We start from the raw sequence: 27,582 nt of genomic DNA, 5'->3' as shown, positions 1-27,582 counted from the left end.
GTAGTCTCTAGACCAGGCTCTGCAGGGGTACAGCTGGCTAAGATGCCAGATCTCACCATTAGGACCCTAATTTTGGCTCCCTCACATTCAGCAGTACCCCTAGGGGGTCACTGTGGTCTGCCCAGGGAAGCTAGGTGCCTAGATGGCCAGGCACAAGGATTCATATACATGATGTGATTCACAATGAAGCTTCCATGTCAGGTGACCTCCCTAGAGGATGTGCTACTCTTATATCAGGTCTTCCTCAACCCTGTGCCCTTCATACAGCAACAAGAGCTGCCCCTCCCCTAACCCGACCGTATTTGCAGCCCCTGCCCTGCAGGTGGGCGCTTCCTCCTTAGGGCCTGGCTCTCCCCAGCAAGATGACCTCAGCCCGGCTGATGGCCGTAGTCGCCAGGACCCAGCGTAGCCACCACATGTCAGAAGCCCAGAGCAGAATAGAGACACAGTTTGAAGGCAATAAAAACCCAACTCCACACTTCATCTCCAAAGTCAGCTTTTTATTTCCAGGGCCAGGGCCCAGGGAGGGGAGGCTGGTGAGCTATAAAGCATCGTTGCTCTCTTTCCAGGAAACGTTGCAGTGAAGGCTTGAGATGTTGCAATTTTTTTTCAACGCAAGCATGTGTTTTTTCAAAAATACCATCCTTCCCCCCACACACACTAATTTTAGAATCAGACCAAAGCCAAGCTACTGTCCTCTGTTTCTGTTGGGAAAATACTATATTTATTCGGGATGCAGAAGCGCGTCTCTGCAAACCTCCAATGGCTTCAGGAAAACAAATCTGCTTTAGACTAGACAAAATCATGATACAAAATTTATTTCATGCTCGAATCTCTTTGCATAACATTGGGCATGCAGGAGTTTTTGTTTTACTCTGAAGTACTAAATTGCATACAATGCCAGGTTGTGCCTTAATAAAGGTGGAGGGGGATGCCCCTCCAGTGGTCCTGAACTTCTGTGGTTCTACATCCTGGTTTGAAATGACACTTGGAAAATCCATTCGGTGCTGCTTGGTTACTATGAACAATTTGTTATGAAAGCTAGTCACACTGGGTCTACACACCCATAAGACGAGAGAGTCAACCTAAACTAGCCGCTGTGGGGAGATGGGGATCTTGGGGAGACGTCCGCTGGGTCACAAGCATGCCAAGCCGAGACAGGGGGCGGCAGTGCAAGTTTCCGCAGTCCTGTTTGGAGAAAGTTCTCGGTTTCCGCGTGAGAGATGAACTATGAAGGTGAGGTCAATATGACCGATGAGTGACCGACCAGCTGCCCTTTTTGAAACCTTTACTCTGGATCGTGTGTACAAAAGGGAAGCAATGCGTTCCCTGGCCCCAGCCTTCCTCCCCGCCGCCCCCTCTCAGGAATGTACAGACTTCTACCGAACGCCATTACAGTTTGGCTCTGACATTGCGTAGAAAAGTAAATGCTCTGAAAGAAAATAGAGGACTTTTGCCTTTTCTTTCCATTATTGGTGGTGTTTGGGGTAATCATACAGTTGCAAGGGATTTGTGGGTTTGGTTTTGCTGGGTTTCTGTTTAACTTCATGCAAGTCATGCTAAGGGGTCCCTCCACCCCCTCCCCAAATAAAAGAGAACTTTAAAAAAAATGAAAAGAAGGAAAAGAAATCCTCTACGGTCAGTTACCATTTGGCCGTAGGAAAAGCTACGTCCGTCCTAGTACAATGCCTGGGCCACTCGGACTCGTCCGGCAAACCTGCATGGCGTGAATTTACTCTGTCCGAGGGTGAGGAGGGCTGCAGGTCCACCCAGATGCTTAATAGCCACCAGTGTCCTCGGCCAAGCCGCCTGGTCAAGTCACTCTCACAGCCTCTGTCGGCATATACTTAGCAATGACAGGGCTTTCTTTGCAAAGATCTGTATGTAGAGAATACAATTAACACTTGAGCTTCCCTCCTCGGCTCTCCCGTCCCGCTTGGTGCTTAGTTGTTAAGGAGGAGAGGAGGACAGAACAGCCGCATGCAGGGCAGGCAGGTTCTTCTCCAGCGGGCAGGTTCCCATGCAGCGCGGCAGCCTGGCAGCGCCTTTCTCTCCCTGCTGGGGGCGGCCGGGGGAGGTGGAGCCCCTGCCTCTACTCTGAACCTGCCAGCCTTAAGGGCTCCGAATCAGCCAGAGAACAGCAAGTCCTTGCATCGGGGTCCTCAGAGAGCAAGGCTGGGTGGACATGTGTGGGACCTTACACCTTTGGCACCTCCAAAGTGTCTGGCACCCAAGCCCCTGTGGGTTCTGAAGCTAAGGGTCCCCTGCGGATGGCAGTTGCAGTGAGCTCCCCAGCACTACCTGAAGATGGGACTGCCTCTGCCCCGCATTCCTTGGGCTTCTGGAAGTGCAGTAGAGATTCCCCTGTCACTGTTTTACACAGTCCTGACTGATCCAACATTCAGGGCAGAGAAGTCAGACACCCATCGGACCTTACTGGGCGGGTAACAGACAAAGTCTCCCCCTTCACTTCTCAAGGGTAGCTCCTGACCCTGGGCATTCTAGAGGCTCTACCTGGTCAAAAGCCATTTGCAAAGGGCCATCCATGCCAAGGATGGGGCCCTCCCCAAGGCTGGCAGCCCTCCGCCATGCAGCACCATGCAAGGAGTGGTAGACCGCACTGAGGTCCAGGGGACCTCCGGCAGGGCAAAGAAGCAGGGCCACCCTGAAGTGAGGGCCCTCAAGTCAGCTCTCCCGACCCGGAGGGCCTCGCTCGTCTTGGTGTGGCCGCCTCGCCTCTCCTAACTCCGCCTCAGACTTGGAAGTCTGTTCACTCCTTGCATCTGCTTTAACTACTTAAAATGCTAGAGCAGTTGACACAGGCCACAAGGTAAACCAGCTGGTGGTCTCAAGATTCTGATTTCTTCATTAGCCCAGCCTGCTCCCCGTCAGCATGCATCCACGTGAGCATTATCAGGCACTTCGAGACATGCACGAGCTACCCAGCCAATCTGCTGCCATGACGAAGGCTTCCCAGCCCTTCAGGGCCAGTCAGGGCCCACAGTCCTGCGTTGAGAGCCCTGGACCCCTCCCTACCCGCGCCCAACTTCCTGTAGACCCTTCTCTGACTGCAAGGAGGCCACTGGTCCCAGCTTTTACCTGCCACAAGGGGGAGCTGATCACCCCAGGGCAGTGGTAGATGGGCTCTCGGCCAGGCAGGGCCTACCTAAGTTTTGCTCATCCACCTTCTTTTGGCAAGTTCTCTGTCTTCCATGAGCAACATTTTGACTACAGCACACGCCTTACCTCGGCAAGGACAGTGGCCTTACCCCAAGCCCCAAAGCCTCTTCTCTCATGCCTCCCCTCCTGCTGGCCTGCAGACTCCCTGGAAAGGCTACCTCTTCCGCAGATGGCTTTTTGCTTAACCCACAGGATCCTGGCCAAGTCAGGCCTACCCTACTGCCCTCCTCAAACGTGGTCAAGGAGAAGGCATTTTCCTTTTTTTGTACCTACCCTGCCCCACCAGAGAGCAGTCTGGGGCAGTCAAAGCTCCCCTCTGCCCCTCTGCGTGCCCCTTGTCTTGGGGTCACAACCCAAAACCACCCAGCCTGGGCCAAACCCCTACCTTCCATTCACCTCAGCACCAACTCACAACCGCCTGGGCCTCAAGCTCTTGCAGTCAGCCGGGACTCTGACTTCCAGGGGCTACCCTAGGGGACTCCCTCCATCCTTGCCCCCTCAGTGTGCCTGCCTGCCCCTCAGCGCCCCTTGCCCGCCACCCTGCCCACCCATCTGCAGGAGCACGAGGCGGGCCCGGCCAATGCACAGCTGCGACTTCCTCTACATACCCTTTCTCATTCCTCCACCAGGTGGGCACGCGTACTCCCCAGTTGATAAAAGGAAGCAGGGTCCGTATCTCTCGCGGGTGCCCGAGCGCGTAAAGGGCAGGCCCTCATCGGGAGTGAGGGCCTGGTCTATGTGGGGGCAGTCTTCGTTCGCCAGCGCGGCCTTCGCCACCTCCCCATTCAGTTTGGAATCTTCAAACATATAAGCAGAAGCTATTGAGACACTGAAAACTGTTTAGTGAGCGAAGGGGTCAGGCCAAGGTTGGGCATTTGGCAAAGGGCTTCCAGCTCCTGAGGGCGGGCAAGCAGGTGGCTGCAGAGGAAAGTGCAAGGCTTGGGTTTCAGGGCTCTTTCAGGCAGCCCCTGAGGGGCCCGCAGTACAGGGAGGGAGGGACTCCGGGTTTTGCTCAAAGTTTGCAAAAAGATGAGTTGGTGATGGGCCCAGCATGTGGTGCTGGGGGCAGGCCCAGGGCCCAAGGAGGCCCAATGAGACAGGATGGTGTGATGCAGTCATGTGGAGGGCCAGACACAGAGCTCAGGGAGCAGACAGACAGACATGCAGAAAGGATCCAGTCCAGAGAGGTGGCTCTTCAGACCGCTCTGCTACTGACCAGAGCCTGGCTGCCTCCTAGTGACATACAGCAGTGGGCAGACTTCCCTAGGCCCACGCTGACCCCATCTGATCTCCACTTCATCCCACTCAGATCCAGTCCCATCGCTCGGTTCATGGCTGCCCACACCCTTCTAATCACTTGGCCAATTTCCTACCACTCTATCTGGACCCATCGGGCCATGGAGATGCCCCAGGCCTAGTCACACCTTTACTCTATCCCCACAGGGACCCAATGTGGTCCCTCTGTTATCCAGACTAAGTGATTAGAACTACACAAGCCTTCTACACTGTCCCCACAGGGTCCCAATTAGCTCCCTCTAAAACCCTGTCCCCCACACAGACTGACACTGGTCATATATTCTATTCTGTCCTCATGGGACACACTATGATCCCTCTGAATCCCCGTCTCCCACCCAGAGTGACACTGGTCATATAGTCTATACTGTCCTCACAGGAACACAATCTGGTCCCTCTGAACCCCTGTCCCCCATACAGACTGACACTGGTCATACATTCTATTCTGTTCTCATGTGAACACACTATGATCCCTCTGAATCCCTGTCCCCCACCCAGACTGACACTGGTCATAGATTCTATTCTGTCCTCATGGGAACACAATCTGGACCCTCTGAATCCCTGTCCCCCACCCAGAGTGACACTGGTCATATAGTCTATACTGTCCTCACAGGAACACAATCTGGACCCTCTGAATCCCTGTCCCCCATACAGACTGACACTGGTCATATATTCTATACTGTCCTCACAGGAACACAATCTGGTCCCTCTGAATCCCTGTCCCCCATACAGACTGACACTGGTCATATATTCTATACTGTCCTCACAGGAACACAATCTCGCCCCTCTGAATCCCTGTCCCCCACACAGACTGACACTGGTCATATATTCTATACTGTCCTCATGGAAACACAATCTGGTGCCTCTGAATCCCTGGCCCCATAGAGACTGACATTGGTCATATATTCTATACTGTCCTCATGGGAACACAATCTGGTGCCTCTGAATCCCTGTCCCCCACCCAGACTGACACTGGTCATATATTCTATACTGTCCTCACAGGAACACAATCTGGTCCCTCTGAATCTGTGTCCCCCACCCAGACTGACACTGGTCATATAGTCTATACTGTCCTCACAGGAACACAGTCTGGTCTCTCTGAATCCCTGTTCCCCACCCAGACTGACACTGGTTATATATTCTATACTGTCCTCACAGGAACACAATCTGGACCCTCTGAATCCCTGTCCCCCATAGAGACTGACACTGGTCATATATTCTATACTGTCCTCACAGGAACACAATCTCGCCCCTCTGAATCCCTGTCCCCCACACAGAGTGACACTGGTCATATATTCTATACTGTCCTCACGGGAACACACTATGATCCCTCTGAATCCCTGTCCCCCATAGAGACTGACACTGGTCATATATTCTATTCTGTTCTCATGTGAACACAGTCTTATCCCTCTGAATCCCTGTCCCCCACCCAGACTGACACTGGTCATAGATTCTATACTGTCCTCACAGGAACACAATCTGGTCCCTCTGAATCCCTGTCCCCCACCCAGACTGACACTGGTCATATATTCTATACTGTCCTCACAGGAACACAGTCTGGTCTCTCTGAATCCCTGTTCCCCACCCAGACTGACACTGGTTATATATTCTATACTGTCCTCACAGGAACACAATCTGGACCCTCTGAATCCCTGTCCCCCATAGAGACCGACACTGGTCATATATTCTACACTGTCCTCACAGGAACACAACCTGGTCCCTCTGAATCCCTGTCCCCCACCCAGAGTGACACTGGTCATATATTCTATACTGTCCTCACGGGAACACACTATGATCCCTCTGAATCCCTGTCCCCCATAGAGACTGACACTGGTCATATATTCTATACTGTCCTCATAGGAACACAGTCTTATCCCTCTGAATCCCTGTCCCCCACCCAGACTGACACTGGTCATAGATTCTATACTGTCCTCACAGGAACACAATCTGGTCCCTCTGAATCCTTGCCCCAAACAGACTGACACTAGTCACTGTTCTCACAGAGACACCAGCAGGTGCCTCGATTTCCTATCCTCTGTACAAACTAGGCCTGGCTAGTCCCGTTGTGCCTCCCCTGACTCAGCAAGACCGAGCGTGCTAGCTACACTGAGCTCCCGGACTCAGTCTGCTCCGCACACCTCTCAAGCAGCATCTTCCCATACCACTCTGCTGGGCCTGGTCAGCTTGCACAACAGGAATGTATGCATGAGGCTGTGATGGTCGGACAGGGATGCGGAGGGGCTCCCATTCCTGTCCCTCCTGCCAGTGGTCCCGGCAAAGGAGAGCACATGGATGTGTCGGAGGCAACAGCAGCTGAGGGCCTTGGGTAAGGAAAGTTCAAGTCCCGGCCTCTGTCGTAACCTACGAAGGAACCTGGGAGGAGGTCACAGGGACATGTGTGGTAGGGGCGAGTGTGGCCAGGGCCAGGCATCCTGTCTCCCCCTTTTCCGGAATCTTCCTGGCCAGGGTGAAGTCCACTCAAACCCTACACCTAGAGTGAGAGCCTCAGAAACAAGCCCTGTGGTGGGAGAAGGAAGCCAGTGTGGGCAAGCACACGAGGGGAGGCTCTCCACAAGATCAACACGGGAAGAACTGCGGGTAACTCCCACCCGAAGCAACCCTCTCCCGTGATATGGTTCACATCATGTAGCTACACGCAGGAATGATCCTTCCCCGCGTGCACACATTAGCGCATGCACGTGGGTGGGACTACCACCCGTGTACACAGCATGTCACTACAAAGAGGCAGTCAGTCAAAAGAGAAATGGACCAATCAGGTTTATTCATAAAGCAAATCCAAAAAGAAAAAAAAAAATCCCATCATAATTTTGGAACTTAAAAAAGTCTCTCGTACAAGATGGCAAAGCATTTCACGTACACTGCGTCTCCTGAAGATCCCAGGGCCGTCACTCCTGATTGACTCTGAACCAGAAAGGCCGGTTACCAAGGAAACTCTGACACCATGTGACTGGAGCTGGGGGTTGCCTAGCTTGTGGGGTGTGTCTGCAGGCACACAAGTGTGCTCACAGACATTCAGGTCCTCCCTTGCACTCTGCCTGTCCCCTGTCTCCCTCCCCAAGGGTCTCTGGTATGGAGAGGAAAAGGGTGAAAGGATGGAAGCTGGAATCCGTGTGCCCTGACTTTTCCTCCAGGGCAAGAACAGTAGCTCCCAGGTGCATAGCCTCTAGCTGGCAAGTGAAGACTTTACATCTGTTTCGTGGCCACTGTCTATCAGTGGATGTCTACAGCCTATAGGTCTTGTCTGGGAGAGGCTGGCCCCCTTTGCCTCTGCCTGAGACCCGTCCTTTGGCTCTGAGTGCAGAGCCAGCACCACAAGCTCCTTGATCCCTGGAGGCCCCCACTTCCAAACTGTAAAGGGCTCTAATGTGGGATTGATTTTCTCTAGAGGGCTGGGAGCAAAGAGTGGCTGTCAGGGATCTAGAGTGGATTCCGGGGTGTCCCCGGAGCTTCTTGTTTATCTCAGCTTTGACCTTTGAGGAGGGGACCATAACAGTGGCTATAGTTCATCTGCAGTTGGAGATGATTTCTGGAACTGATCCATTTCCTGCCCCTAACTCCAGTGGGATGGCTACAACAAAGAGAAGCCACAGACACCCACTGTCTCAAATGGGGAGACCATGAAAAGGGTCACTCACAGGATGTCCCCACCCGCCTGCTGGCCTGTCTGTCCTCCGATGAGATGGCAGCTAGGAGCCTCTATTCCCACCTGCTTCCTGAGAGCCGGGGCCTCACCTCCTCTGGCCCTGGGCCCCAGGCCACCACTAGACCCGCAGGCTGCAATGATGAAATGATAGCATGGGCACGTCTCAGAAATGATGTCCAGGCTTTGAAATGGGCTGAGATGAGTGTCCGCGACAGGGTCATTTTTTTTAAACTTTGGAGCAAGGAGCACCTGTGCAGCCGAGCCCTCCACCAGCAAGGCCGGCTCTCCTGCCCTCGGCAGACACGGCCGCCGCTGTACTTACTGGTCATTGAGCAGTGGGCACTGTGGGGCACACAGAGGGCTGGGAGGGGATGGCTGAATGTTCCCTTGGGTTTACCCCCAAGAGGTCTGCCCAGCTGGAGCCTCAGGGATAACATCCTGGGCTACATGGGGAGAGTCTGTGAGAGACACAGTCATGAGAACCAGCAGTCATGCAACAAAGGAGAGAGAAAGAGAGACATGATTAGTGAGGAGAGAGAACACGAGCGACACGGAAAAGGATGCCCATGCCCGGACCTCAGAGTCGGGTCACTTCTCCTCCTGTGCACTCCCCCTCAGCCCACAGCGGGCAATTGGGCTCCATGCAGGCTCTGGGCTGGCCCATACGCTCTCAGCCCCCTCGCGTGCCTGCCCATCGGTTCTGCCCCTCATCCCATCACCCACCCGACCCCACAGACTAGCCCCGCTCCTGGACAGCCACTGCAGCCCACACGGAGACAGCTGCAGGGCCCAGGCAGAGGGAACCTGGGACTCTGCTGCTTCCCCAAAATGACCCTGAGACTGCAGTAACAGCCCCCGTGGGCGGGGGGGCTCAGAAAGGGGCCTCTCTGGGACCTCACTGTTGTGTGCCCACCTCCCTGCTATGTGCCCACAGGCAAGAAGGGAGCGTGGCAACTTGTCTCCATCCTTGCCCTCCTTGCTTGCTTATGCACTCCTGAAACCCCAGACCGCACAGCACAAAGACCTGACCCACATCACAGGAGCAGAGATGGACACAACATACAAGAGTGAGCATGGCAGGACAGAAGGGTCACTCGAGCTGCCCAGTGCAGGTGGGTAACTGCTGTGGATAGACCGGGGACCCTTCCTGGAAAGGGGCAGCTACTCCACGCCAGCCTTCCAGCCTCACAGCCAGGCAAGAACTGGCCCCTTGACAGCACGCCAGGACATGACAAGATATGGGAACATGCCGGTTCATGGTCCAGAGACGGACATCACATCATCCCTGGATAGATCCCCAGACAGAGGTTCAGCAGTGACCAAGAGCTGGAGGCACGGGGAGGAGCTGCACCAGTCCTGTGGGCGAGGCAAAGATGCCCCCAGTAGAACCCAGGATGTTTGGACCATAACCCAAGTTTTTGAAGTGAGACTTAAGCCACTTGACTGCCTCTGGGGAAAGGCCTTCCGCATTCCCACCGGGTCTCGGCTCTGCCTACCACATCGGCCTTCCTGGTCTCTGGCTTTTCCCTCACTCTCAAACTCTCCTCTGCCTCAAGCCCACCCACTTGGTGGCAGGTAAGCCTGTCACTCTAGCTTTTGGAGGAAGAGTGTTCTATCCAGGGACGAGTCTTGGGGTGGGAGTGGGTTCTCAGAGCCAAGGGGGGCATCCAGACAAGGCAGCACGGACACACCCAAGGGAAGGAACCAGGAACAGAGCAGCTGGCGGGTGGGAGGGGCACGAGGCAAGCGAGTCAAAGGCGTATGAACCCCAGAGGGCCAATCACAGGACTAAGTCAGAGCTCTCTGGGTCCCCAAAACTTGGAGCCAGGGCAAGGTTTTCCAGGGGCAGGCAGCTAAGGCTGGGAGTGGCCAACAGGGGTATTCCACAGTAGTACACAGTTTCTACAGCACGCCTCGGTGTGGGAAGAGGCCTAGTGTCCCCAGAACGAGACAGTGTGTAGGTATGAGCACACAGAGCCAGACTCGTGTGCGTGTGCGTGTGCGTGTGCGTGTGTGTGTGTGTGTTCAGTACATAAACAATATTGTCACACGAACTGGGCACAAGAGGAGTCTGAGCCTGCCTGAAGCAGCCAGGAATCACTGATGGACTGGCTAAGGCTCCACACTTGGAGCACCAATCTTGAATGACACAATGTTGGGAACATGAGTCAGAGGGCATAGTGGTGTCAGGTGATGCCCCTTAGGCTTAGCACTTCCTGTTGCGACCTGGTGAAGCTGGGGGAGGGAGCAGATCAGACCAGAGCTTCCCAGAGCCAGAGGAAATGTCTTTGTCCAGGTGGTGGCTCCGGAGGTGAAAAGGTCAGCTAACACCATGGATGGAGTCCTGGCTTGCCTAGGAGCCTTGCTCTACCTCAGACCAGATCTACCCCTAGCCCAGCCCAAATAAGCCTCATTCCACTCAAGTGCCTACAGAAATCCCAGGAGGGGAGGGGAAAGGCAGGGAAGAGGGGGTCAAAACACCCCATGGGCAAAGAAGCGGGCTTGGGTGACAAAGCTGTGGGGTGAAGGGTCGGGAAGGGGAGGCAGAGCAGAGAGCACACCAACAGTGAAGGAACCCAATCACCCACGGGCAGGTCACCCAGGGTGACGAGAGACTTCCTCACTCAGGGTTGAGCTAGCCTGAAACTCATGGCCAGATCGGGGCCATAGACACCCTCCACAGACTGACTGACTCCCGTCAGCCTTGCGGCCACCCCAGTTGGACACTCCTTAGCTCAGTGCTGTCATTGCTCTCTGGGTCATCTGTTCCTTGGAGGTCCCTGTGTCCATGTCTGTAGAATAAGTCAATGAGATTCCATGGGTAGAGGTAGACTATGGGTTTTCATTTTCGGACCAGAGCCCCGTGATCAACTATATGTGCTATATTCTAGTTCTCATAAAACTGAGATAGGCCCATCACAATCCACTAGCCATGGAATATTACAATATATCCCACGGTGACTAGTATTGCTTCATGGCTCCCTTCCCCCCTTTCCTGGCCCCCAGTGAAGTCATGGGACACTAATTGGGATGTCTTGTATTGCTGCTGCAGGTTACCGCCTGGCGCAGGGACAGCCCTCACTGGGAGGTTGTCACTGGTCTGAGATGCTTTCGTCTAAGCTGTCCAGGGTGTGGCCCCCTTTAAGTCCTTTGCTCACCAGTTTCCATCAGAAGGTCACCAGAAACTCCCACTGGACCATCAACCCAAACAGACAACGTGAAAGCCACAGTCGCTCCAATAGAGTCCTAAAGATAAACGCTAAACTCTAGAGTGGTGGTGAGGATGAGTTGGTTCAGCATGCTAAGGGGTAAGTAAGCTCATCACAGAAGGCTAGGGGCGGCTCCTAGGAAGGGCCTGGAGCCAGGCAGCTGCCATCAGAGCAGGACTTCTACTCGGCGATGGAGACAGGTGCCACTGGGGCTGAGAATCCCTGCTACTTGCCTGCGCAGGGACCCTCGGGGATCCCACGCGCCATTTCTGCTACACAGCCTGAAGGGAGCCGTGTTAAGGACCAAATCAAAAGCTATCTGGCGTCTCTGAATCACATCCACTCCGTGCCTGCCCACCGCTGGGTCAGTCGCCTGAGTCAGAGACTCGGCTCGACTCCTGCCCACCTGAGCAGCAGCTCCCCAGGCTCCTGCTAAGATCGTCCTCAGCGACCTCGTGGTCATGCGGTCTCTTCAGAACATCCTGAGACCAACCACGTCTACCTCCTTACCCAGGACCACCAGTGAGGTTCCTCAAGCAGGCTCTCGCCTTCTGAATTTGGCTGCCCAGCTTCTCCCTGGGGCCCCAAGCTCCACAGGGTCCGGGGTCGCCCACGGCACTAAGGAAGCAGTCTGACTGAATCTGGATTCATCACTACAGGGGGCGGAGGTGAAAGGTCAGATCGACATGCCTCTAAGAGGTTTCCTACCTGCTCTGTTAATTTCTAAAATTTCTTCCTGGGCCAGCGGACATGTGTCACTCTGAGTACTGTGGTGTGGAGAGTTTACGACAGATTTACAATAGTTGGGAGATCCCAGCTGCGGTGGCCGTGGAATATGCTTCTTTTTTTTCTTTGGTAGTTTCTGCTTAGCCATAGCTAAGGAGTAGTACATCCCGAAATTGTTCACGATGACGGGCACGGGCATGGCGATGGTCAGCACGCCCGCCAGCGCACACAGTGCTCCTACCAGCATGCCCGACCACGTCTGCGGGTACATGTCTCCGTAGCCCAGCGTCGTCATGGTGACCACTGCCCACCAGAAGCCGATGGGGATGTTCTTAAAGTGCGTGTGCTCACTGGCGCTGGGGTCGTTGGGCTGCGCCCCTATCCTCTCGGCATAGTAGATCATGGTGGCAAAGATGAGCACGCCCAGGGCCAGGAAGATGATGAGCAGCAAGAACTCATTGGTGCTGGCGCGGAGGGTGTGGCCCAGGACCCTCAGGCCCACAAAGTGGCGGGTCAGCTTGAAGATTCGCAGGATGCGAACAAATCGAACGACACGCAGGAAGCCTAGGACGTCCTTGGCAGCCTTGGAAGACAGGCCACTGAGGCCCACCTCCAGATAGAAGGGGAGGATGGCCACAAAGTCAATGATGTTGAGTGAGTTCTTGATGAACTCCACCTTGTTGGGGCAGAAGACCACACGCATGAGGAACTCAAAGGTGAACCAGACCACGCAGACACCTTCAATGTAGGTAAGAAAGGCCTCCGTCTCGGCTTCCCGGTAGTAGCGCACCTGCGTGCCATTCCGAACATTCTCAATCTCCGTCTTGTTCACGATGGGGTTGAAGCGCTCATGGGTCTCCAGGCAGAAGGTCGTGATGGAGACCAGGATGAAGAAGAGAGAGGCGAAGGCCACATACTGCGGGTGAGAGACACAGGCGTCAGAGGGAGGTACCCACTACTGCGGGTGAGAGACACAGGCGTCAGAGGGAGGTACCCCACTACTGCGGGTGAGAGACACAGGCGTCAGAGGGAGGTACCCCACTACTGCGGGTGAGAGACACAGGCGTCAGAGGGAGGTACCCCACTACTGCGGGTGAGAGACACAGGCGTCAGAGGGAGGTACCCCACTACTGCGGGTGAGAGACACAGGCATCAGAGGGAGGTACCCCACTACTGCGGGTGAGAGACACAGGCGTCAGAGGGAGGTACCCCACTACTGCGGGTGAGAGACACAGGCGTCAGAGGGAGGTACCCCACTACTGCGGGTGAGAGACACAGGCGTCAGAGGGAGGTACCCACTACTGCGGGTGAGAGACACAGGCGTCAGAGGGAGGTACCCCACTACTGCGGGTGAGAGACACAGGCGTCAGAGGGAGGTACCCACTACTGCGGGTGAGAGACACAGGCGTCAGAGGGAGGTACCCACTACTGCGGGTGAGAGACACAGGCGTCAGAGGGAGGTGCCCACTGGGACTGAAGAGACCTAACGCCCCCGTGCGGGTCTAAGCACAGGGCCCTTCCTCCATGATCCCTGCAGAGGGGCCCCACTTTCCTCCTGAGGGCCTGGGAGGTCAGTGCTGCTGCCTGGCAAAGCCCGCCCCCCTGACCTAACCAGGTCCCCTCCCCAATGCCAGCCAAACCTCTTGCCCCAGAGCCCAGCAAAGCCACTTGAGGAAAGGAGCCTGACTCCTTGAAAAGAGAAGCCATCTTTTAATACCCTCATGAAACTACTAGCCAGATGAGAATGACGACCATCTACAGGTGATTTTTCACAGCATTTAGCTATGCTGACTGATAAATGACCCAGCTTGCTGGGGTTGAAGTGTGCAAAGAAATGAGAGGGGGCAGCTATTGTGGAATGGGGCCCCTCCGAGGCCTGGGCTCCCATCTTGCTTGCCTCTCTGGGAGCATCCCTTTACCACCAGCACGAGGCAGCCACGCAGCCTCCAGCAATGGCTTTCACTGGCTCCTCCCCATAGGATTGTCCCCAGAGTCCCAGCAACGCCCCGTGAAGTCAACCAAGACCATGGGGCCTCACATCCAAGCTGGCAGGGAAAAAAGTGGATCATCCAAACCATGTGCTGGGCTGCAGGGAGGGGAAGGAGTGTGAGGGACAGTGGATCTTTCAGAATGACAACGGTCTTTAGATGATCAGTCTAAGATATCACATGATACAGAAGGGAAGCCTGAGGCCAGAAACAGGAAGAGACTTGAGCTGCTCATTACAATGTATTGACATCCTGTTGGTTTTTAAGCACTCTGATTTTTAGAACCTTGTTTCCTAGGCCACTGTCAAGTACAATGCATGTGCATCCTTCATCCATATTTGTTTCTGGGTGCGTGTGTGTGCATGTGTGTGTGTGTGTGTGTGTGAGTGTGTGTGTGCGTGCGCGCATGCACGTTTAGTGTATTCACATGTGTGCAGAGACCAGAAGACGTCAGGTGTTCTCGAGTGCTCTCCCACCCCTCTTCCTTGCGGCAGGGGCTTAAGGAGATGAACTGGAGCCGGGTCTTCAGGAAGACTGTCCCCACCCCGCTCAGCACTGGGGGTTAGAGCTGAGCAGTCACGCCGGGACGTTTCGTGCCTGTGCTGGGGATCAACCTCGGCTTTTCATGGTTTCTCAGCAAGCACTGAGCCGTCTCCCCAGCAGTTTCGCTCATTTCTTACTCTCATCTAGCACACTCTTTCCTTCCTTCTTTCCTCCCTCTCTTCTTCTCTCCCTCCTTCCCATCCACTTATCCCCCCTACTTTCACTCACATGCCCATCCAACCACTCATTCTTCCTTCTGTCCTCTCCCGCCCTCCCTGTAGCCATATCCTCATATTATTCTCTTCTTCTTCCCTCTCTCCTTCCCATCCACCTACTCACCTACCCATTGGTTCACCCCTCCACTCTTTCTTCCTGCCATACCTCACCGGACACCAGGCGCAGAGCTAAAGCCTTTTGTCCGCTCACCCCACCCCCGTCCCCGAGCTCCAGCAAGGGAGGAGGACGCAGAGAGCAGCCCAGGCAGAAGACGGGAGCGCTGACACTCTCCACCCCTGACGCATGTGGGGCCGGGGAAGCAGTTATTCGTATGCCCTCGGGAGAGGCAGGGCAGGAAGAAGTCTTCCAACTCTGAGAAGCCCTTCCGTCAGGGTCTAGCTCGTTCAGACCTGGAGCACACACAGGATGACTTTCCGGGAAGCAGAGCTGAGGCGGGAAGAAGAGGCTGCCACCCCAGCAGGGAGGAGGGCCAGGTGGGACGCAGTCTAGACCACCCAGCGCCTCTCTAAGTCCTCCTCGGGGGGCTCCTCCGCCACAGAGCTCTTCCTACCGTCAGTCACCAAGCTCCAGGACCCGAGCCGCAGCCCCACCTGCTAGGTATCTGGCCCCAGACGCAGCGGGCAGGGATCTTCTTCCTGGAGCTTGACATTACCAGGTCAGGCTCTCTTCAAGGACAGGTCATGTCCCTATCCCTGGCTTTACATGGAGGGGAGGGATATATCCTGTGAGAGGCTGGGAAGCCAGACCCTTCCTGAGCAAGAAAGAACCTCCTCTCCTTAGTGCCCTGTCACCAGGACATCCCGTCCTAGGCCCTACAGCATTCCTCCTCCGTGTCCTCTCTCCACAGGGCCATTGCCATCAAAGCAGGCTCTGGGCTTCAGACTCAGTCACACAGCCTCCGGAGGGAATTCCAGAGCTGCTTGGACAGCTGCTGCTGCCCACAGAGAAAAGGCCAGACTTGCCAGCCCAGGGCACAAGGGACTCTGCGTCCTGGCTATACTTGGCTTCTCAGGGATCTTCCCCTGTGGGTTCCCAATATTCTTGCCTCATGCAACTCTCCGCCACCCTGACCAGGGTCTCCCTGTCCCTGTGGCCTTGCACCTGCTCGCCCTTCCTCCTGAGTGTTCCCGCTGCATGTGAGCCACCTGGGAAAATCACATGCATCCTTCAGGGCACCATTAATGGCCTGTCCTCTGGGGTGAGGCTCCCACTGACACGTGTGGTCCTTGAGAGATATAACAAGGGACTCCCCCAAGGAGTCTCTACGTCCACCGACGGAGGCTGTGAGTCTCCGGTGATGGCTCTTTGTGCTCACAGAGGCTCATGAGAATAGGCCAAACGAGGCTCTGGTTTCCCAGGAGCCCTCTTAGCTCACCTGACCTTTCACAGTTCTGATCCCGATGGGGACACTGAGGTCTATCAAGATAAGTGCCTGGCACACAAATTCTCTCTTTCTCCTTGCCTATTGCAAATTTAAAAAAAAAAAGTTTTAAAAAAATAAACAATAAAACAATGGTTTGTTTTTGGTTAAAAAAAAAAAAGATTAACAATAGAAAAACGCATAGGTATCAAGAATCACTGTACAGCCTGGCCTCTGCCACTCACTCAAGGGGTAGGGAGTAGGTAGCAGAATCCAGTCCTGGAGCCAGATATGAAGACACCATAGCCAGGAAGAGCCAGGAGGGGAGGCCTGGATCCCACACCTGCCAGGCTTCCTCCCTCTTCCTAATCTCTGCTGTTACAAGGCCTAGTTATCTTGTCACAGTTATGGCCCTAGAGAGATCCAGGTCCCTGAGAACCCTTAGGGGCTATGCAGGAAGCTTCTCCTCGCTCACTCAGACACCTTAATTGGTCTTCTAAGCCCGGGGACTAACTGGAGGGCATCCAAAGGCAGAAGAGCCAAGCCCTAGTCCCCAGTGCCCAGGCCCATAGCTGAGGATGAGCACAGGAGCGACAGGAAATGCTACCAAAGTTCTAGAACCTGCTACTGTGCACGCCCTGCTGGGACTGACAGTCATATCCCCACTGTGTCCAGAGGGAATGCCAAGAACTCAGACATTCAGGAATGAAGGCAAGGGATCAAAGCGAGTGACGGAGCTGAGACGGGCACCAAGTTTACCCAGATCTGGACTTTGAGCTCTTTCACCACCCACCTCCCCAACCCTGCCCACCAGGCAGCCAGCGCCAAGTCAGGTCTGAGCTTCCACCTTGAGCATGACACTCACTGCCCAGACCCCCTACAGGTGGGCTGTGCCGTGCCTGTGACTGACAGCGGGCAGGAGCAACTAGACACAACTATACGGGAGCCCGACCACTCCTGAGTCAGCCACAGGTCTTGGTGCCCACAGGTTGGTGGCACCTGGGGCAGGAACAGTCCCTTTAGGAAGACTCGGTGAAGCCTTGGGTGGTCTAGCCTACATCCCTCCTTGCTGAGACCTGGGAGGGAAGACCTCGCCGTAGTCACAGAACTCAGCCAAAGGGTGGGGTAAGACATAGAATCAGGGACCCCTGGCTGGCAGGCCCAGGGTAACATCCACAGCAAAGAGAAAATGTTCAGGGGACCCTTCCCATAACCTGTCTGCCTCCTAATCCCCAGTTGCTCAGAAATGAAATAGTCACCCAGAGACACAATGACCCAGAGTATACCACTCACCTGTGCCCGGAGCTCAGACATGGCGTGCATGGGCACTAGCCACAGCACAGCCCCCGGACCTCACACGGAGAACCCGGTAGCTCACAGAGACACATCAGTACGCCCCGCCAGCCTCGGGCACCGTATGCACGCATGTCTCATGCATACCCCCTAAGCACATGGCTGGTGGTGCAGCGGGAAAACCCCATCGTAACCTCACTGTGAGTATATGCAGACCCCAGGCCCTGTGTCCAGCTGCCCCGCCTCTGGCCCTTAGCCCGCCCTTTGCCCATTCTGTCCCCTCTGGGGGGGGGGGGGGTGACTCTCCCTGCCGGCTGCCCAGCCTTTGCCCCTCAGCCGTCCCTACCACCTGCAGCCTGCCTCTCGTACCCGAAGCCCTGCTCAGCATCATTTGGCTTCCTGATATCTTGTCACCTGTCAGGCCTCCGGCCTTTCTCAAGGCCAGCCTTTGTAGCAAAGTAACCCCAGTATGCCCAGGACCAGGTTGGCTGTGAGTCTGGTCCCTCTGGGGCTCCCAGTCTAATTGGAGGCAAAAGGAGTTAAGTCAGCCAGCCAGGGGACAGTGCTGTTGTCACCCCACCTGGCCAGCCCAGGGAAACGCAGGACCGTGCAGGGGCGATGGCTTGACAATGTGGCATACACCCAAGCTGGTTGTTCCTGCCTCTTTATTTTTTTCCAGAACCAAATCACAAACCATAAGAGCCACCAATTGTGTTCTAGAAATGGTAGCCATGGAAACAGAGCGAGGCATCCCATTTCTATGGCAACAAGGATGGTGAGGCTGTTGGCTGTAAAGTCAGACAAACCTACTAACGATCTGTTGACTTAAGAAGATGTTTTATAAATCACCAAGTTATTTTTATCATAACCCCACCCCCCAAAACATAAATCATAGAGACAATTTACTATCTATTAAAGTGACCAATGTGCGCTCTGACTTTCATTTATGAATTATTTATGCCACAGTCATCTTTCAAATACTGTGTTTTCCTTTCAGAGCTATTCAGGAGTTCACCATGGGGATCCGTGTTCTTACAGTCGGGGTCTCAGCAATGGGGCAAGAGTTGTAACACGGAGCAGGGACGAGCATCTGGTCAGACCACTCCCTTGCTGTGACCTTGACAAACCACTGCTCTCTACGGACTCCATCATGGTGAGAACGAAGGCTGGGCCTGGTCCCTTCTGAGGACTGTGAGGCAGAGGAAGGTTGCAGGCAGTTGGGGGCATATAATGGCCAGTCAGGGGCACCCTGGTCCAGATCAGCTCCAGGGCCCCAGAGGCTGTAGGTCCGTGTTCTACCTAATGCGATCTGCCCAGGAGGGGTGCAGCACGTGCCCATCTACTCAGGGCCAATGATGCAAAGCAGACAGGAGAGTCAATTGTCTTAAATAAATTGTCAGTTGAGTCGAGTTTGGAAACTGAATTAGGCTTGTCTGGACGTCCCTGGTTGGGCACACCCACCGTGCAGTGGACTGGCCAGGGCTGTGGGGTTTGGGGGGGTGAGAACTGGGAATGGCTTCCACCATAGCACCCAAGAGCATGAGTGCCCTGTGTGGGTCCAACTACAGCTCCCCACTCACTTGCTGCACCTGTTCAAGGAGCAGTGGGCGGAAGGAGCTCCCCACAGGGCTCCTCCGTGGTGAGAGCCAGGGAGTCGCTGCACGGTGCATGTGTGCGCAGAGGAGCCTGGTGGGGAAAGTAGGTGCAGGGGAGGAGGGTATCCTGGGGGCACCGTGTAACTGAGGAGCTGGTGTGGGCATAATGGGTGTGTGTGACCTGGCTCTGGGCCTAGGCCTATGTTCTCAGTGGTGGCTTTGTGTGGTGCAGGTCATGTGAGTTGGAGCAGGGTGTCCTGTGGGAGAGGAAGACATGGACGAGGTGTGGGTGTGTGTGTCTTGTGTGTATATGCAAAGAGCCACGTATGAGGTGTGCTGTATGCATGAGTGTGCACATATCGGGGTGTTTGTGATCTGTGATGTTTGCATGCATGAGGGGAGGTCAGGAATTCAGAATAAGTGTGTGTATGTGTGTTTGGGCGGGTTTCTGTGTGTGTGTGTATTTAGGTGTGTGTGCACATAGACAGAGTGTCTCCTGAGGACCTCAGTCTAGCTGGGCACCCTGAGTTTCTCCTGAGAAGACTTGAACCAGGGCCCTGAACCCTTCCCATGCTAGAAATGGTCACTCACATACCAGCCCAAAGATAAAGAGACTAGGCAGGGTGGGAGTGAGGACAAGTCCTCTAAGGAAGGCAGGGCTGTGTGCGAGTCACAGTGTGCCAGCCACTAGCCCCCATCACCACCACCACACACGACACTGTCACCCTGGAGTCTGGCGAGGGTCACAGGAGGCAGTGGTCAGCCTCGTGGAGCTCAGACCTCAGGCAGGCCCTCCCGTCACTAACTCACTCACAGGCCTAGATGAAGGTTGTGTCAGGACCAGGCCATAAAGACAGCTGGGCTCTAGAAAAGGTGCTAGAGCTGGCAGAGGTGTCCACAGGTTTTCAACACAAAATGCACATTGTTTGCACAGCGAATTATAACACAACACGCATCGTCTGTAAAGCAGTAGCATCTCTTCCCATAACGTCACTGGCATGACACTGAACTAATGGTATGTCTTATTGGTGCCATCTTGAACTTATGAAAGCAGGACACTGAGACCGAGTGGGCCTGCAAAAGTTTTTGAGGAAAAGCCACCCCAAAGGCAGAAATGGAGAGATCAAGGCACAGCCAGGGACAAGAGCTGCCACAGAGCTCTCAGGATGACCAGAGACGGAGCTCTGCTTCACTTAGACTGTGTCCTGTCGCCCTCTTCCAGTCCCACAGTCCTTTAAATGGAACAATGACGGGCTGGAGAGATGGCTTAGCAGTTAAGGCACTTGCCTGCAAGCCTAAGGACCCATGTTTGACTCCCCAGATCCCATGTAAGCCAGATGCACAAGGTGACACATGCACAAGGTCGCACAAGTGCACAAGGTGGTGCACGCACCTGGAGTTTCACTGCAGTGGCTGGAGGCCCTGGCGCACCAATCCCCTCCCCTTAAGCAAAAAGGGAACAATGATAACACACTTCAGGAGGGTTGTGGAAGAAATGCCAGGGACCCTAGGCCTGCCCTTGGTCCAAAGAGGAATTCGAATACCCAGAGAAGCTCAAAGATCACCAGTTTCCTATTGGTGACATCACAAGAGTCTGGTGACAACTTTTCTCACAGAATTCTGACCCAACACTTGGGCTTTTGTTTTATTGAAAATATGGTACAGGGGGCTGCCCCGCATGCTCCATTTATGTTTTCCCCCCAAATTTGTTTACTGCCACCTACCTGATAACAACAGACTCTGAACAAGTGCGGGTTTCAGCAGTGCTAAAGACACAGCCCTCACGGCCTGCATCCTGCAGACGATGCCAGGCATGCCCAAGGCTCAGCACTGCGGGCCTCTCGTCCGCATGGGTGTGGCCCTTGGAGGGATGGAGACCCGGCGTCCCCACACACAGTGTTTCCATGTTGGGGCTCAGAGGACATACAAGGTCACAGGCTGAGTGGGGAGCTGAGCAGGAGCTGCCTATGAATTTCTAGCCCAGCTCTGGGAACAAGATGAAATGCATCACCTCACCTATCTCAAGCAGCCCCTGCTTCTGGTACTTTCCACACCACAACATGGGAATCTACACCAGCCCAGTGAGGCACTTCCTTCAGATGAAAAGTGGGATCTTGACCAAGGTCTCAGAGTTCTTGTAGGGTCAGGGCCACCCTGTGCCACATCCAGGTTCTTCACTGCCTCCCATAAGTCCATTCAAGCAGCCTGGTGGACATGGATAGCCACATGGCACAGTCATCATAGATATGTCCCAATGAGGACTGGTTCATGAGAGATGGCTTAGCACTTAAAGCACTTGTCTGCTCAAGCCTGACCACCAGATTTTCAGATCCTCAGAATCCACGGAAAGCCAGACAAGGTGACACAAGGTCTGTGATTCCCAAGTGTCTGTAGCAATGGGAGCTGGATTCAGGAGAACCCCAATGCTCACAGGCCGGCAAGTCTGGTGTCCTCAGCAGCAAACAGGAGCCACTGTTTAAAGCAAGATGGAGGACCTCCTCATGCTCACAGTGGCTCACAAGCGTGCACACACACACACACACACAATGATGCGGGCTTCTCCCATTTACCGCATGTTTGCATCACGTGAACCCCACACACATACTGAGGCCAGTCTTCATTGCCCCCAGACATATATAAGGAAATATGCACCTATATGTGGTGACAAGGACTGTGAGGAGGCACTAGAAAACATCTGATAGGTCTTTCACAAGCTTTGGGGTCCAAGGCTTGCCCAAGAAGTGACAAGGAGTACAGGTTGGGGACAGGGTGAATGCGTCAGCCAGGGAATGGCCGTGTGGAAGAGCGACCTGGCAAAGAGCAGCACCAGTTCTCCCCTAGGCCCCTGCGCTCCCAGCCACGGCTGATGACACTGACCACTTGGTTCAGCCGCTTCATTCCCAGGACCCGGCAACCTCTTCACTGTCTTCACACCTCCTCAGCTACACCACCTAAGTCCTTTGTCAGCCTCTGCGCCCGGCCTCTCCTTGCAGGGCATTCTGAATGTCGCCCTGCTCTCTGCTCCAGCCCCTTCAGCGCCTTGCTCCGTTTCTTTCTGATCTGTCTCCCATCCAAAGAGCACGGAGCAGCACACTCCCAGGTGCTTCCCCAGGCCCGCTCTCCTGGGCCCACCTCCATGGCATCCCAAGGCGGCTTTCAAGTACCTAAGCCAAATTCAGCATGCCGGCTAAACTCCTGAGTACCCACAACTGCTGCAGCCCTCTGCATTTCCATTCTTCCAGGACATTCTAGCCAGAAACCTTGTAGTCATCCTTGACACCTCCCTCTGTGCCACACCTTGCACTGGGTCTGTAAGGAAACCTTGGTTACTCTGCTTGAAACCAAATCCGATTCTGAGCCCTCTCCACTCCCGCTGCTTCCGCCCAGCTCCTTGCCATCGTCTCCCCTCACCCAGTCATAGCCATGGTCTCTGGTTTCCACAAATCCCTGGGTACTCTGGGACTACTGTCAACACAGCAGCCAGATGATCCAATTTTCATGCATGCATCCCATTGTGTCATTTCTCTGCTTAAACTCTGCAGGGGCTCCCGTTTTCCTTGGAGAAGCCTGCTTGAGCCAGACTGCCACCCGCGCCCCTCCCCCGCCTTCATTCTCTAGTGGTCTGCTTCACGCCCTTCTGCCACATCTGCACCCTAAGATGTTCTGCTCAAACATGCAGTACACATGCCTGCTTTAGGGCCTCCCTCAGTGGCCCTTCCCCCAGCATCCCTGTGGCTCATTCCCTCACCCATCCCAAGAGACCTCCTGTGACCATCCTGGCTCAAACTTCAACCAGCTTCCCCAGTAACCTGAATTTCCTTCTTCTTTCTCCCATAGAGCACACCATCCTTTAACACACTAACTCTCCACAGCTTCACTGAGGTATAATTTGCATACAGTAACGTTCACCCACGTTAGACATCCACTTGGATGAATATTAGCCATTTTCACACGCTAGTGGACTTAGCTTTCATGAGGATGCAAGAATGTCCTAGGTGGTTGACTCTGTGGAGGGCCAGCCAAATTCTCCTATGAGCAGAAGGGAGGGCCCTTCCTCGGAACCAGGAACACAGGGAAGCATTAACTCAGCTTCCCACTGCATAGAGGTTACCGGGCCTACATCCTGGTTTGTGTTTTCAACCCTGTGTACAGGGTGGGTAGTATCTCCCGGCAGCCTCCGTAGGAAACGAGCCTTTTCCAGCACGCAGTAATTGGTCCACGGCTACAGCGTCTGCATCTACACTGCCACTGGTGCTAAACATGGCTGCTGATTGCTGACGTGCAGCTGCATTGGTGTTGGCCACACTGATGTGCATCTACCCCCAAGCTGGAAAAAGGATAGTCCCCACAATTCTGTGACTAAACGGTCCACCGTCACTAACCATTTAGCTATGCTATTGGCAACTGGCACACTCAGGCCCTTCCCAGATTGCCCATTCGATTGCCAATGGGCACAGTAACTGAAAGCAGACCCATGTCCATGCTGAGAACCGGAGCATCTGCTGACAGCAGACTCACGGACACTGGCAGAGGGCACAGTCCCTCTCATCTCCATGACAATGGGGACAGCTGGTGCACAGCAACCTGAATGGCCATCAGCTACAAACGTGACACATGTCATCCATGGAGAGTGGACACAGGCCACCAGGGTTCATTTTCAGCAAGAAGACTGGCTAATGGAAGGTGGTCATGGTGTCGCCCAGGTCCTGTCTACAGTGCAAAGCCAGGAGGCCGGAGGCCGAGTGGAGACTCTGGAATCTGGGCATGGGGATAAGAATGTGGGATGCACAACAAGGAGATGAGGCCATGTCTATTCCCAGCATCCCGAGATCACTCAAGGTGAGGAGACCCATGGCTGTATGACTCCCAGCGTCACCCACGCCCTCCCCACCCAACACCAGGCCTGGCCCAGCCAGTCTGGGCTTTAAAAAGCACCAGGAAATGTCACTTTCTTTTTGAGGAGGTGTGATGGGAGGAGACTGTCCAGGCAGTTTAGCAGCTGCTCTATTCAAAGGTTGAGAGCAGCAGTAGGGCCTCTAAAGCCTGACGCTTGTTTTGTATCCAGCCTGTACCCAAGACCCTTCCTCAGTAAACACACGCCTGCCTCACGCCCGGCAGGCATGAGAGGCTTCTGCCTACCCGATGGCCAGCCAAGCTCTGCCTGAGGCTAAAGGACTCCTGTGTTTGCCCAAGCCAGGCCCAGGGCTGTGGTGGGAGTGGGCCTGGGATCCAGCATCCACGGGCTGCAGCTAAACCAGGCACCATCCACTTGCTAGGCTGGCTCACTCTGGTTGCCTGGGCTCCAGCCACTTCCTGTGGACTGTTTGGCTTGAGAAAGAAAAGTGCAAATGGGTTCCTCCTGGGAGGAAATGTTCTAAGGACAACGGGCCACCCTTCAATGCAGCATTCATTCATTCGTTCAATCATAAAACATCTACTAAGCATATATTACGCAACAGACATTGTCAACCTTCACAACTCCCTTCAGCAGTGATAGTCTTAGATAATATGCTCAAGGGAGCCAGGCACATAGCAGGCACTTAATAGTGATGATGGTGACACCTACTATGTTCTCACACATCCTGAGCCAGACCCATACTAAGTACTTTTGTGTCCCAACTCTGAGGTCCACGCTGTGGTCACCTCAATTTTACAGGGAAGGTAAGTAACTTGTCCACGGCCATGCAACCAGGCAGTGACACGGTCAGAACTGGGAAGCTAGTTTTGTCCAGCTCTTAACAACACTCCTACCCCCGCCCACCCCACACAACATTTAGTGAATGAACAAGAGAATGAGTGGACAAGGATGCTTTGTGTTGGTGCAAGTATGTGTCTGTGTGTGCAAGGCTACTGTTGTGCAGGAGCATGTGTGTGCAGATGTCTGAGCGTCTGCATGTGGGGCTTTTGTATGAAAAGACTTTCCCTTGTCATCTTGGTCTCGTGTGCGCGGGAGCTATAGTTAGCGGCAGCCGTGACTGTAATGAGCAGTTTGCTGCGCACCAGGCGCTCACTGGGACCTGGTTTCCCAGGGAGATCGCTGAGGCCAGTGTATGTGGGGGGGGGGGGCCGCCTGGAGCTAGGCAATGCCAGAGCAGGGCTGGATGGGGGGGTGACTAAGCTCACAGCTCTGTGCTTTGTGCAAATGAAGTTCCCTAGCTCTAGCTGGAAGAGCATGGTTCAGGCTGCAGCACCGAAGCCTTCATCCAGGTCCTTCCAAGCTCGACCACGTGGCCATCCAGGCCCAAGCCCATTACTGCTTTTGCTAGGCCACTGGATTAAAGCTGGGGAGACATGGCTGAAGTCTTAGGGCAGGGGGCAACAAAGGCAGCAGGAAGATGGTGGGTCTTTTTCTGATGGAGCCAAGGTCTGTGAGGCTCCAAGGAAAGCTCCCTGGAGCTGTGTCCCCTGCCCGGCCTCTGGGAGCACACCCTTGCCCGCACTACTGCGCACCGAGGCTACGGACCTGGTGAAGGAAATGCCCTTTTCCCCACTGAGCAGGTGAAACCACAAAGTATGCTCAGCGTGGCCGAGGGTCCCTGGGACAACCTCTCACTCATGGACTGCCCTCCAGTGGCTGCAAGGGAGAGATGAGTCTGGGGAAAGCCCGCTGTCCCCTGTCAGGGGGCCCTGCGTGCAAGCTGTCCCCAGCCTGGTCCTGGCTTCCTCTCCTCCATCAGGGCCTCTCGCCATCCCTTCAGAACAGTCCTGGGCCCCAGCTCCTACCTTTCTCATTCCACTTACAATCCTGCCTCTGGCAATCCCACCTGTGTGCTGGATTGCTCCACCCAAGTGTCCAAGCTCCCAAGTCCTGTCTTCAGGGATGCTTCTATGTGAGGAAAGGTGGCACTTCCTCTCCAACCCTGAAGGCCAAATAGTCCCATCCATCCATCCTTCCATCCATCTATACATCCTTCCATCTATCCATCCATCCACCCACCTACCCATCTGTGGTGGTTTGATTCAGGTGTCCCCCATAAACTTAGGTGTTCTGAATGCTAGGTTCCCAGCTGATGGATATTTGGGAATTAATGCCTCTTGGAGGGAGTGTATTGTTGGGGGTGGGCTTAAGGGCTTTATAGCCAGGTTCCCCATGCCAGTGTTTGGCACACCCTCCTGTTGCTGTAGTCCACCTTCTGTTGGCCAGGGGGTGATGTCCACCCTCTGCTCATGCCATCGTTTTCCCCTGCCATTGTGGAGCTTCCCCTTGAGCCTGTAAGCCAAAATAAATCTTTTTTCCAGAAGCTGCTCTTGGTTGGGTGATTTCTACCAGCAATGTGAACTGGACTGCAACACCATCCATCCTTCCATCCATCCATCCATCCATCCATGCTTGCATGCATAGATCTATCCACTTGGTTCCTACCCAGCTGCTCTTCCAGCCATCAGCATGCCCTTCCTTCCTTCCGTGCACCCATGCCCACGCAGCTGCATAATCATCATGCATCCGTTTTTCCACCTGCCTGTCACTCATCTATCCACCCAACATGTCACTCTTGACCACAGAGCTACTAACTTCCAGAGCAAGAAGAAACACGGACACAGCTCTATCTTACTTCTTCACTTCAACAGAAGACCTGGGAGCTAATCTTTCTTCAACTGCTTATGAACTAGATAGTTTAGACATTAATCTCTAGGGATCACTGCTTATTTTTCCAACATCAATAAGACGGATAGTGTATGTCATCCTCACACCTCACAGGAACATTTTAGCAACCATCTATTGAAATATCTGTTCGGAAAGCACAAAGGACAGAGCAGGCTTCTGGGGGGGGGGGCTTAGAAACGGCTCTCTAAGGGAGGGACCATCAAAGCTGGCTTCCCAAGATGTCCGCTGTCCGCTTCACACATGCAGGAGGGAAACGAAGACACTCTCGGTACAGGAAACGGAAAGCAAAGGCGGATGGCGTGAGCACGAGGACAGGCTGAGCCTGAAGGCTGCAGGTGGGCGGCCTGTAAGAACAAGGAGGGTGGGATTTCCAAGGAAGCCCATCAGACTTTACAGAGGGTCGTGGGCACATGAAGCCTCGACAGGCCCATGCAAACCACCATGCTTTAGTTCTGAGGCTTGCGCTCAAATCTCCAGACTGCCAAACAGAAAAAATATGTATCTGCCTGGTGACAGCCCGGCCTCAAGAGACACAATTCCTGCCACCCAGAAGGGAAGCCAGCGCCTGGCATTTCTGACCTTTGTGCTGTTAAATATATCATCAGTGATGGTGGTTCATGACCCTGGGGCTGCGGGGCCACCAGACGAGGCTCCCACAACTGCCCTGTGCATAACTGTGGCTCGGCCAGGGCCTCACTTTACCCTGGGGAATATGAGTGCAGGACGTTGATGGGAATGGTGCCAGATCCTGCCCTTGAAAAGTGCCTTCCCGGGCTGGAGAGTTGGCTTGGTGGTTAAGGCATTTGCCTGCAAAGCCGAATGATCCCGGGTTCAACTCTCTAGGACCCATGTAAGCCAGATGTACAATTATGCGCATGCATTTGGAGT

General features: G+C 54.4%; 1 protein-coding gene across 1 annotated transcript in view; it reads right to left on the bottom strand.

The window, feature by feature from the left end:
- Positions 1-479: 479 nt before the first annotated feature.
- Kcnc1 (potassium voltage-gated channel subfamily C member 1) overlaps positions 480-27,582 on the bottom strand; it is a 42,947-nt gene continuing 15,844 nt past the window's right edge. Inside the window, exons 2-4 of the mRNA XM_004650823.2 lie at positions 12,055-12,988; positions 3,789-3,977; positions 480-1,878 (exon numbers count right to left, since the gene is read on the bottom strand). Of these exons, the coding sequence (XP_004650880.1) occupies positions 1,814-1,878; positions 3,789-3,977; positions 12,055-12,988 (1,188 nt within the window). The 3' untranslated portion in view covers positions 480-1,813. The remainder of the gene's footprint in view (positions 1,879-3,788; positions 3,978-12,054; positions 12,989-27,582) is intronic.

Source organism: Jaculus jaculus, chromosome 3, assembly GCF_020740685.1.
Source record: "Jaculus jaculus isolate mJacJac1 chromosome 3, mJacJac1.mat.Y.cur, whole genome shotgun sequence".
NCBI lineage: Eukaryota > Metazoa > Chordata > Mammalia > Rodentia > Dipodidae > Jaculus > Jaculus jaculus.
Note: the sequence above shows the minus strand (reverse complement) of the source record. Positions and strands in the feature narration are given on the sequence as shown.